Raw genomic sequence first — 12,740 nt, forward strand, 5'->3', positions numbered from 1 at the left:
CATATAAGTTATCGGCTAAAATATTTGATATCTACTTGTCGACATTTTGTTAATATGTGTTTTTTTTCCCTTCATTAAATTTTAGGCGTGTTTGTTGTTTGTAGCTAAAGTTTCTACTAATTGATGGGTAAAAAAATTTAAAAAAAAATCTGATAATAATATCGTCATATGATGTACAATAAAATGATAAATATATTTTACGTGAAACGATTTTATATATAATCTTTAAAATATATCAACCTGATTTATATTTAAAATGAAAAGTAATATTTTTAATATAAAAAATAATATTTTTTTAATATAAAATCTTGTAAAATGAGTTTTATATAGAATGAGAATAAAAAAATATCTAGGGATTATTATATTTTATTTTGTTCTGCTTTAAAATTGAATGTCAAGGATATCATGATGGGCAATATATAATTAAAATAATTCTGTGGGATCAGACGACATGTAACGAATCATGAAGTCTGCTTTTGGATTAAATATAATTAGTTAGTGCAATTAATGTATAGTTTAATTATTAGATTTGGTTACGAGAGCACTAATCACATTAGAGTCAAAGGATAATTTTATTATAAATATATTTAAACTATCGATTAGTGTAATTTCGGCTATTAGCAGCATATAATATAATATAAAAATGGATTACCCGAATAAACCAATCCACATATTAGAGAATCGAGTTTTTTTTTTTTAATTAGTTGAGTGAAATTTGAGACAAAGGTGATTATATTATAAATATATTTAAAATAATGTCTCATTGTGTAAACAAAAAAAATATGCAAATAAATAATTACTTATTAATTTGATTAGAAGCTACTGATTTGTATATCTATTCTATCTATTTTATATTATATTAGTTGATAATGTTACAAAAACTGGTTGAAGAGGACACCAAAATTTCTTATTTTTTTACCCAAATCTTCAACACCAAAAAACTTTTCGTTTTTCTACCATAATATATTATATTTTTTTTATTAAAATTAAGTTCAATTGAAAAATAGATTTTTTTGTCATAGACAACAATGTATAAGAACACACTAACTATAATATTCACAAATGTCCAATATTCATNGTTGATTTTAAAATTAAGGGTTGATTAGAATTAGAATTAATATTGATTTAAAATTAAAAATTAAAATATATATAAAAATTGATTTAAAAAATAAAAAAAATAATATTATTTATTATATCGGTTTATTCGGTTAACCGATTTCAAAATTTTGAAAACCGTAACCGAACTGAATTAATCGATATAACCGAATGTTTTTAATTGAAAAACTGAATTTCTGAAATAACCGAACCGCATTTTCGAATTAGCTCGGTTCGATCAGTTAATTCGGTTTAACCGAAATCTTGCTGCGGGTACAAAAAAAAAAAAGTGTTAAAACAATTTAAAAATTATATTAATTTCCTATTTAAATCTATCTTGTAAATTAAGATATAAATAATGGTGGAGATTGAATTCCATTTCATTAAGCAACAATCTTTCTTCTGCTGCCAATTACAGATCGCTTAATTGGATTAATTGTTGTTTCAAATCTCCAGCTGATTTTCCAGATTCGCAATGTCTTCCCCGGCCGAGTAATTTATCAACTTTCTGCTTTATTGATGATTGTAGCAAAAAATAATAATTTATGACTGCGTTAGGCGTAAATGTTTGATTATGATTTTGCAATTGAATGTGTTCGAGGGCTGTTTGTTGTTGTTGTTTCATGACTCGTGATTGACTGCTCTTCTTGCTAGTTGATTCAAGTCTGTGTCTTCGGATGAGGCATTATTGTTTGTTGATATATATTTTAACGAATTTAGATGCTTTTTTTCCTTCCTTTTGCAAGTTTTGAGTGTTGCTTTGACTTTTGATTTAGTGCTTCGGGCATGGACCTAAATCCTGATATTTTGATACCCTATCCACCACGGAATTATAGTAAAGGCATCTGACTGTAGGCAAAACCTGAAGATTATAGCAAGTTTGTGTCATGACATGATGGTAACATACGTGGTTGTCTTGTAGGAGAAAATGCATCTTGTAGTTGTATCTATGTAAGCCAATTTTGAACATTTGAGACAAAGTGATGCATACATTCTATGATTCTAATGGTTATATGGCTGTAGGCAAAACCTGAAGCTTATAAGACCCCTAAGACCGCAATATCAAGTGGGAAATTTAGGACTCTTGAATGGGTCACGTGAAGAAGATTGTTTTAGTTAAAACTTAAACGTGGATGGAGAAAATGCAAAAACTCAACTTGGCATTTTTATATCCCTTACAATGATGGGATAAAAGAACTAATGGTTATGTGGTCTGTTTCTTGTTGTGATGTGAAACGTGATACTATTACCTTCTTTGATAAAAAAATGATAAATTAGTGGATTATGTTACCATTTTATTTCTCACAAGAGTTGCATGACATATGAAATATTATTTGTAAACTTTTTAGGAATAAAAAGTGTTGTGTGGACACATTCGTTGTTTTGGAAAAGGGATCAAAGATTCGGGGAAGGGTATTTTGGGGAAATTTATTGTTCACTTTGGGAAAAAATAATTATTTGATGGCCATTATTGTATTTTCCTGATGAGAGAATTCTATGGCAATTTGGGCATTTAAGAATGCAAGGGCCTAGAGCCTTGTGTGCATACAACAAAGTTGATGGGGCAGTTTTAAACGTTCATAGATGGATGTGCTACTTGGGCTAATGTGCCTTTTTCTGTGGCATCTTATATATTCGTTTTATATAGGTTGAGATGCATTTGCCCGTTTGATACATTTTTACACATTGAGTTTCATCATGTATGTTCTGATGTGGGTTTATTGCTGTTAGCTAAGTCTACACCTTGGTTGATGTCTGTGCAGTAAAGATTTTGTGAAATTTGATTGAACTCGAGGGAAATTTGTTATCTACTGTACTTTATGCAGATTCAATCGGAGGAAAGTCGGGATGCTAATAATGCAATACAGGACTATTCTCCAAACTAATAACGGAGTGCGGGAAAATATCATATTGTGGCGAGGGCTTCTCTTTTTTAGGCATATTTAGATGGAAGTTTAATATTTTTCTTCCAAATATTGGGTGTTTAAATGTGAAGCAAAGCCTTTTTATAATGTAATTCATTGTGAAGCTGCAGTAGGACTGAGTGAGACCTTAAAGAATCAAAAGTGAAAGCTGAAATTGCTGTAAATTTATTTAAACTGAAAATGCATGTTTTGTTTTGACAACTAAATTGTAACCTAATGCATGAGTTCATTATTGTAGTCACATCATAACTGGTTCATGGCTCATTGTCATTTGAGTGAATTTCTGAAACTACATTTTCCACTTGTGATGCTAGGAATGTCTTCTGAAATGATGTTTCTAGAGTTTTGGACCTTTTATAGCCTACTGAATGAGACATATATATATATATATGAGCAAGTTAACTATGAATTTGTTTTCCCCTCGTATCATGTTAGTTGATTTAATGGTTCCCTTGGAACTAGTGTCTACTTCGTTTCCAATTTCTACTCTTTCTTTCTTGCAAGTGCTATGGTTCTGGATCCTACACAAATGTATCTGATTATACCCTGGCATTAATTTTTAATCATTGATGTTCTTAATTTCAATTATTCATTTTTCTAATATATAGATACTACAAGTCTCTTCCGCCTATAACTAAAGCTTATGGAACCACATGCTTATTGGTGACTATTGCATGTCAAATTGGGATAATCAACGGAGGACAACTCGCAATGATTCCCTATCTGGTTTTCTTCCGTTTTGAGGTGAACTTTTTGCTTATTTAAGCTGCCCTCCTAATGCATGTGATATTAAATAAGTTTGTAGAATACATCTGTATTGATTATCAAATTACTACCTCCTTGCATTGTTTAAATAAATGGTTCGGTAAAGTCACCGTGAGTGTATGAGTGTGGATTATGAATCAGCTAATTTTATAAAATCCAGTCTATCTTTTTTCATTTTGCCTGTGCTCTAAATCATTTCGCATCATACAAAAAGGGTGCATGCGATACAAATGCAATTATTACTGCAGTATGACACAGTAAAACAACTATAAGATCTGTTTAATGGGTGGATCTCTTGCAAGTTTGGGATACACTTGAGTAAATGCAGTTTTATATTGGGAGGTTCCATCTTTCAAAATTTCATGTTTACTATCACCGATAAATTTTGTGTCATACTAATATCCCGCTCTCTTCTCTCTCACCCATGCACAAACATATCTTTCATAATAAAATGAAAATGGATCTAGTGATTGTGAACTTTGTGACGTAAACTGGTATTGCAATCGAGATTTATTTTGGACTCGTTATCTGGAAACCAATTTTTTTTCTGGAATCTCAATTTTATTGTCAGGTGTGGCGGCTGATAACCACATTCTTTTTTCTAGGCAAATTTTCAATCAATTTTGGGATTCGGCTCTTAATGATGTATGTTGCAATACAATTATAATAATTGTGTCATATTCGAAAATTTACCTTCTCCAATACTCTAGATCAAGATATTTGTTGAATAGTGCCTTCATAATTACTTTCTGATGCTGTAGAGCAAGATATGGAGTTCAATTGGAAAATGGACCTTTTCAAAGAAGAACAGCTGATTTCTTGTGGATGATGTTGTTTGGAGCTTTTTCTATATTGGTATATCAAGACTTTTCTCTATCCTCCCTGTCTTTATGTCTTCATCTTTTATGTACCCTTTCTGTCTTCATTGAGAAGTTGATCTTATGAAAAGAAGTTCTATTATAAATTCCTATTTTGTTCCCCCTTATTCTCGATTGACAGTTACTCTTACAGCATCATTCTTATCATTTTGAACGCCAGTTAGCTTTAAGAAGTAACATGGCTATTTCTTTGTTTTCTTCTTTCTGATTAATAATGTATGCACTTTCTTGCTTGTATAGGCTCTATCTGCCATACCCTTCTTCTCGTCCTTTTACTTAGGCATATCACTTGTATTCATGCTTCTGTATATCTGGAGTAGAGAATATCCAAATGCCAACATCAACCTTTATGGCCTTGTAACTCTTAAGGTACTTTACTTCTTAGTTTGGGTATCTCAACTACAAATATACTTGGTTTCTTCTTTCATTCTGGGCTCATAGTCACTTTCTTGTTTGGCTTAGGCATTTTACTTGCCCTGGGCAATGCTCTGTTTAGATGCCATCTTTGGTTCTCCAGTTGGACCAGATTTTTTGGGTATTATTGCTGGGCATCTTTATTACTTCCTAACTGTGCTTCATCCGCTTGCTGGTGGGACGAATATACTGAAGACGCCAATTTTGATGTATCTTTTTCTTGTTCTGTTCTAGAGCACACACAAACATGTACTTGTACCAGCTTGCTTCGCATTATCAGTTGCGCCAGGTTAAAAATAAATTTCCAGTGTCCCTAAAAAAAGATTCCAATGTGTTGTCTTTAGATGCTGTTAAACCATGAGCATCCCATTTTGGCTAACATGTTTTCTCGCTTAACCATGTTATCCCCAATATTCTGGTGTAGCCTTAGAATTAGTATAGGAAAAAAGATTAGGAGGGGTGGGACCGAAATGACACGAATAATACCCTCGTCCCATTGGAAATATGAAAACCTTTTGATTTTCTCCCTCGTTTCTTTAATTTGTTTTCAGACATAAAATAGTGGCAAGGTGGAGAATTGGTGCTCCAACAAACAGCGCACCTCAGCATGACAGAGCTACTGCTGGTGTATTTAGGGGAAGATCTCATCGCCTCGGCGGATGATACAACTGCTGCTCTTTACAATGGAAACGACATGACCTCTGTTGCACAAACTTCTGCTGACTAAGCACTAGCTTTTGAGGGAAAATCATTCATATTTAGATATGAGGCTGCTAACATATGCTGAAAAGCCAAGTTATTTTAAAAGATTGTGCAAATGTGGGCAGAGTCTGAAAACTTTCCTCTGGATAGAACTAAATTTTATGCTAGCGCATCTATTCACCTTTACTTATATAATTTCAATATTTTGATTGACTTTGTATGGCAATAGACTTGCTAGCGATATGGACGGTATATCACAAGCATTACGACAGCTCGATATTGCAATTGCTTGTCGCAAGGTAGAGCAAAAATTAGTACTATTGTTCACATGCAAAGGTTTTAATTTAATGGTTTTCCTGGGCTGATCTGCAAGCCTGCAACCCCAGCTTTGAAATTTTAAACTCATTTTACATTATTTTTTCTAATCTACCAAACAGATTGAACTCCAATATATGTTGAGAGCCATCTTGATTTAAATTGCTAGGAAAACTATAGATTATGCTGTACAATTTTGAATATCTGAATTTACATTATTTAAATTTAAATTTAATTTTCAAGGTAGGAATGGATATGAGAGAATAGAAGTTATGTTCGGTTGTGTGTATAGTATGATGGAGTGTTGGTTGGGTTTATAAAATAATGTGTATATTGAGTGATAAAGAGTATTGTTTTTAGGATTAAAAAAATAGGATTATTATTATTATTGTGGTTAACTTATTATTCTATCTTAGTATAAAATTTGACCACTTTGTCCATATTGAAAACAATAACCTTTTATTCTTGTTCACGTATAGTTTTTTTTTTTTTTTTATTGGTGTGTAGGGTATTGATAAAAATATATATAATAGTTACAATTTTTTAGAGATTGCGGAAAAAGTTAGATCAAATCAAATAATTATATATATTGGAGTTTGTTGAACGAGTTTTATAAAATAGATGAAAAGGGAAAATTTCCGTAACAAAAAAGTGTGTGTGTCACTCACTATACGTTGATAGACAGTGTGATTGACATGCTACGCATCAAATCAAATTGTCTATAGTTATAATTTTTAATAAAACAACAAATGTTCGATTTTATCATCAAAATCAGAGCCAAAGTCGTCACGTGGTGTGATGTTATGGATTGCAATGCATGTAAATAGGAGAGTATAACTAAGAGAGCAATCGTTACATGATATTTGAATGGCAAGATTTAAAATATTGAAATTATATATTTATAAACATCTTTTTCTATTATACGAAAGACCAATCGTTCTTATCTTCAAAACACAAAAATGGTTGGCCCCTATGTATGATGCTTAATTAATGAAAAATATTGAAATTATATTTTTATAAACATCTTTTTCTGCTATAAAAAAGACCAATCGTTCTTATCCTATAGATATAAAAATGTTTGGCCCTATGTGTGATGCTTTATTAATGAAAGTACCAACAAATTTTTAGCCATTTTCATTGAAGACAAGCCATCTCGCCCTAATTGTCGTGGTCCCTCGTCCTTTAATTTTTCAATCGAAGCACGTTGTTTTGCTTTTATAGAGAGGTCACTGTTTTTTGTGATGTTGCAAACCCTTTGGTAAAATTACTGCTTGTTTTGGACAAATTAGGACCACGATCCATAATTTTAACGTTGTTGGTGTAAGGGAAATGCTTCTAAAACACGAATCCATTATTTAACTTCAAAACCTTCGGTTTTAAGCATGTATCTTTTGGTTAGATAAATTACATCTATTTTTATTAAAAGTTATCATTGATGGAACGTGAATTTTGGAATGGAATTTTTTTCCAACCTTTGCAACTTATGATTCCCAGTGTATATTGTTTCGATATTTACAAAGTTTAAATTCCTAAAATATGGAATGATGTATCATCGAATAATTTCGTTTAACAAAAATTACGACCGATGATAATTATACCATACAACAACCAAATATCATGTTTTGATTATACTTTTGATATGAACAAATAATATTGTTCTTCGACATAATACGATAAAGTTTTGTGAATTTTGATATTAACTTTTATTGAAGTTATCATACAATCTTTTAACTCCACTTTGCAATAGTGTTTCGAATTTGGAAGAGTCATAGATTCAATTGAAAGTCATTTTAAAATAGAACATTGTTGTTAAAATGAAATGTGGCTTGACCATTTGTTGATGCTGAGATCGGTACTATCAAAATTAAAATGTTTGATGGCACCATTCACACCATACAGGAGGTACGACATGTGAAAGGACTGACGAAAAATCTTTTGTCCTTGGGGAAACTGGATGATATCGGATGCAAAACCCGTATCGAGAACGAGATCATGAAAATTGTGAAGGGTGCGCTTGTGATTATGAAGGTGGAAAAAGTTGCTGCAAATCTGTATGTACTTTTGGGAGAAACACGCAAAGAGACGGAACTAGCTGTTGCATCAAATGGTTCAGAAGAAGAATTAACAGTGTTATGGTATAGAAAGCTCGGACATATGTCAGAACGGGGGTTGAAATTCTCTCAGAACGGAAGCTGTTGTCGGGACTTACAAAAGTGTCACTACCCTTTTGTAAGCATTGTGTTACCAGTAAACAACACAGATTAAATTTTGGCACTTCTACTGCCAGGAGCAAAAGCATATTGAGTTGATTCATTCGGATGTTTGGCAAGCACCGATTGTATCCCTAGGAGGAGCGAGATACTTTGTCTCGTTCATTGATGATTTCTCTAGGAGATGTTGGGTGTATCCAATCAAGAAGAAATCAGATGTTTTCCAGATCTTCACAGATTTCAAAGCGCGGGGTTGAACTTGATTCTGAAAAGAAAATCAAGTGTTTGAAGACTGACAATGGAGGAGAATATACCAGTGACGAATTTGATGAATATTGTCAACATGAAGTAATCAAAAGACAGTTTACGACGCCTTACACACCTCAACAGAATGGAGTGGCGGAGCGGATGAACAGAACCTTGTTGGACAGAACAAGAGCTATGTTGAGGACTGCAGGTCTTAAAAAATCATTTTGGGCAGAAGTAGTCAAAACCGTTTGTTATATTATCAATCGTTCTCCTTCAGTGGCAATTGATCTGAAGACTCCGATGGAGATGTGGACTGAGAAGCCGACAGATTATTCTCTTTTTCATACATTTGGAAGTCCTATGTACGTTCTGTACAATGACCAAGAAAGATCGAAGTTGGATTCAAAATCCAGAAAATGTATCTTCTTGGGTTATGCTGATGGAGTAAAGGGTTTCGCTTGTGGGATCCTACTGTCCACAAGCTTGTCATCAGCAGGGATGTTATCTTCGAGGAAGATAAAGTAAAGGGAGATAAAGACACACTGAATTCAGAAACTACTGTATTTCAGGTGGAAAATAAGACGGACGAAGGTCAAGTTTCTTGTGAAGCAGTACCAGAGCATGAAGAACAAGAACATGTTAAGTCTGAAGTTTCCAATGTGAGGCAGTCAACTCGAAACAGAAGACCACCAGGTTGGCTTTCAGATTATGTCACTGAAAGCAATATTGCATGTTGTCTATTATCAGAGGATGGTGAGCCATCGAGTTTCCACGAGGCTACTCAATGCTCGGATGTATCCTTGTGGATGATAGCAATGCAGGAAGAATTGGAGGCATTAGACAAGAATAAAACTTGGGATCTTGTTACACTACCACGAGGAAGGAAAGCCATTGGAAACAAATGGGTCTATAAGATCAAGCATGATGACAATAACCAAGTGGAGCGGTATCGTGCTAGATTGGTGGTAAAAAGGTATGCTCATGATTCCTTTATCATGAGCTTTGGATACAACAGACTGAGTGCAGACCCTTGTACGTATTTCAAGAGGTCTGATGATGATTATATCATTTTGCTGTTGTATGTGGACGACATATTGGTAGCAGGTCCCAACAAAGATCAGGCCCAAGGATTGAAGGCACAGTTGGTTAGGGAATTTGATATGAAGGACTTGGGACCAGCAAACAAGATTCTAGGGATGCAAGTTCACCGAGACAGAAGTAACAGAAAGATTTGGCTTTCCCAGAAAAGTTATTTGAAGAAAATCTTGCAACGCTTCAACATGCAAGATATCAAGCCAATATCGATCCCTCTTCCTGTTAACTTCAAGTTATCCTCCGAAATGTGTACTAGCAGTGAAGCAGAGAGGATTTAGATGTCTCGAGTACCGTATGCATCAGCAGTGGGAAGTTTGATGTTCGCTATGATCTGTACAAGACCTGACATTGCTCAAGCGGTGAGAGCAGTTAGTCGGTATATGGCGAATCCTGGACGAGAGCATTGGAGCACTGTCAAGAGGATCCTTAGATACATTAAGGGTACCTCGAATGCTGCATTATGTTATGGAGGATCGGATTTTACACTCAGGGGCTATGTCGATTCAGATTATGCAAGTGATCGTGATAAGAGGAAATCTACTACTGGTTATGTGTTTACACTTGCGAGGGGAGCTGTAAGCTGGGTTTCAAAACTGCAGACAGTTGTGGCGTTATCTACAACGGAGGCAGAATACATGACAACTATTCAAGCTTGCCAGGAGGCAATATGGATTAAAAGGTTATTGGAAGAGATCGGGTACAAACAAGAGAAATCATCTTTGTTTTGTGACAGTCAGAGTGTCTTGCACATCGCAAGGAATCTAGCCTTTCATTCCAGGACGAAACACATTGGAGTACAATTTCACTTTGTGCGAGAAATAGTAGAGAAAGGAAGCGTGGATATGCAGAAGATCAATACAAAGGATAACATAGCTGATTTTCTGACCAAGTCAGTGAACACTGATAAGTTTGAGTGGTGTAGATCCTCAAGTGGCCTAAGCAGCTGGGAATGACAAGATTGAAAGAATTTGTGGAGATGTGTTTGATTATAATCAAATCTCTAAGTGGGAGAAATGTCAGCAAACAGGAAATGTATTTAATGCATTTCCTGTGATCATTTAAGTCAAGAAATGTTGGCTTCAAAATGGGTTGGCAAGGACAACGTGTTGAATAAGAATATTGGTTTTTAACGCGTATTAACACTGACAGAGGCTCTATAAATAGAGCTTCCCCTTTCATTTTGAAATCATCCCTTCTTCGAGTTTTCTCTCATCTAATAGCATTTGAGTCCTTAGTTCTATAATATTTGTGAGGTGTTTGTTCTCCTGTATTAAGAGAGTGTGTGTTCTCTTTGGAAACATGGTGAGTGAGTTGTACACCACAAAATATTATATTGGATATTCTTTTCATCTTGCCCGTGGTTTTTACCCTAATAATTTTTAGGATTTTTCCACGTAAATCTCGGTATCCAATTTATTCTTTATTTTCGTTTTTTATTATCGTAAATTACAGTAAATGGGACCAACATTTTTGAATTTGAATTTTTTTAATAACTCAACTAGAATTCAGACGATAAGCAACCTTGATGTGGCCGACGTTTACATGTCGGATTCCTGCGCTAGTTAAATTAACGGGAAATTGGCTTTCAGTCCCCAGCCGTCGATTTTTTTTGTATTCAGTCCCTGTGTACTTTTTTAGTACCACATTTCCACATGCAGTGTACCACATTTTGTATGACATAGTACCACAATTTTGTGGGTAGAGAGTGAACCCAAAGAAATATTTTGATTGGAGATTTTTAACCAACTTTCCCTTAAATTAAATGTAATAAATATCTACAAGAAAGTAGGATAATTTAAAATTAAATTAATTAATAAATTAAATTCCAGCTTGAAAATTAATTTATATATACATGCACATTGATGACATGATGACAACCAAAATCTAGCTGTTCGGACCTCAGGTGGGCCTCGTCCTATAATAATAATAATAATAAATAAATAAATAAATAATTAAAAAAAACTGTGTTTGAAAATAATTATATTTCACTTGACAGTTACACTTTTTCCTCTATTTAGTTAATTAAAATGTTCTATTAATAATTAAATTAAGGAAATATTCGTATCATTAAATAAATGGAAATAGTTGTTAAGTATTTAATAGAAATTAGGTGTCGATAAGTTAGAACAACACTTGTTGAGATGTGACTCATTTCTCTTCATTTTCCACTATAAATAGACCATTTGTGATGCATGTTATCACAAAAATATGTAAAATTAAGAAGAATTGTTGGAAAAATGAACAAAAATAAAGAGAAAATAGGAAAAAATATAAAACAATCTCCAAAAATCCTCAAATTTTTACACAACTACTCTTTCCTACTTAGAATCACGAAGAACAGTTTTTGAAAAATTCCAGACTCTTGTATTTCTGATAGCCATTTCTAGCACGGTTAATTCCTTGTTCTTGAACTATTTTCACTTCGGTTATAAAATATAAAATGTCCAACAAGTTTCCTAGTTTATATATATTGGCTGATCATCCCCAAAATCGTTGGAAATACTGTTTTTGACCATCCAAATTAAGCTTGAAAACCATTTTTGTTTTTCAAATTTTGATGTTAATCATTTCAAAATTTGAAATGTGTTTAACATAAAAGTTGTAGAAAACGACATGATACATCTTCTATAAAATTCGGACAGTTGTTCACGTGTCAACGAGTTTCATTGGATTTTCAATTTCTGACAACTTATGCAATATTTTTAGGCATCCTTGAAATTTTGGTGATTTTTGAACTTGTATTTTAATTAATATAAAATTTTAAAGCTTTATTCAAAACTATCTTGAACAAGTTTTGTGCAAAATGATTTTAAAGGTTCCAAGATCTATTATCGATCTCAACCATTGTAAAATTACTCAAATTATATTTATATGAAATTGTCTTGGCTTATGATTGAAATCGAGACGAAAGTAAGCTATCAAAGTGGAGATTTCTACCGATTTTTTTAATAATAAAGTTTTACATTTGACAAAAAAAATTAAAGCAAAGTTTCATATATTAAACTTTGCAATTGATATTAAAGTCATTGTTACATATTTGATAGTTGAAAATCAATAACTGAGCTAAAGAAAATTAAAAGATATTTAAAGTG

General features: G+C 33.1%; 1 protein-coding gene across 2 annotated transcripts; it reads left to right on the plus strand.

Moving 5' to 3' along the window:
* Positions 1-1,440: 1,440 nt before the first annotated feature.
* LOC140962331 (derlin-1-like) lies at positions 1,441-6,322 on the plus strand. 2 transcript variants are annotated; one of them, XM_073421198.1, is made up of 7 exons: positions 1,441-1,587; positions 3,629-3,764; positions 4,357-4,430; positions 4,547-4,640; positions 4,904-5,032; positions 5,126-5,286; positions 5,629-6,313. In XM_073421198.1, the coding sequence occupies exons 1-7, from the start codon at positions 1,571-1,573 to the stop codon at positions 5,738-5,740; spliced, it is 723 nt and encodes a 240-aa protein (XP_073277299.1). In that variant the 5' UTR covers positions 1,441-1,570; the 3' UTR covers positions 5,741-6,313. The 2 variants fall into 2 exon arrangements, with proteins under 2 accessions (XP_073277299.1, XP_073277300.1); XM_073421199.1 differs by lacking the exon at positions 4,904-5,032 and having other exon boundaries at positions 5,629-6,322.
* Positions 6,323-12,740: the final 6,418 nt, after the last annotated feature.

Source organism: Primulina huaijiensis, chromosome 17 (genome assembly GCF_012295235.1).
Source record: "Primulina huaijiensis isolate GDHJ02 chromosome 17, ASM1229523v2, whole genome shotgun sequence".
Classification (NCBI taxonomy): domain Eukaryota; kingdom Viridiplantae; phylum Streptophyta; class Magnoliopsida; order Lamiales; family Gesneriaceae; genus Primulina; species Primulina huaijiensis.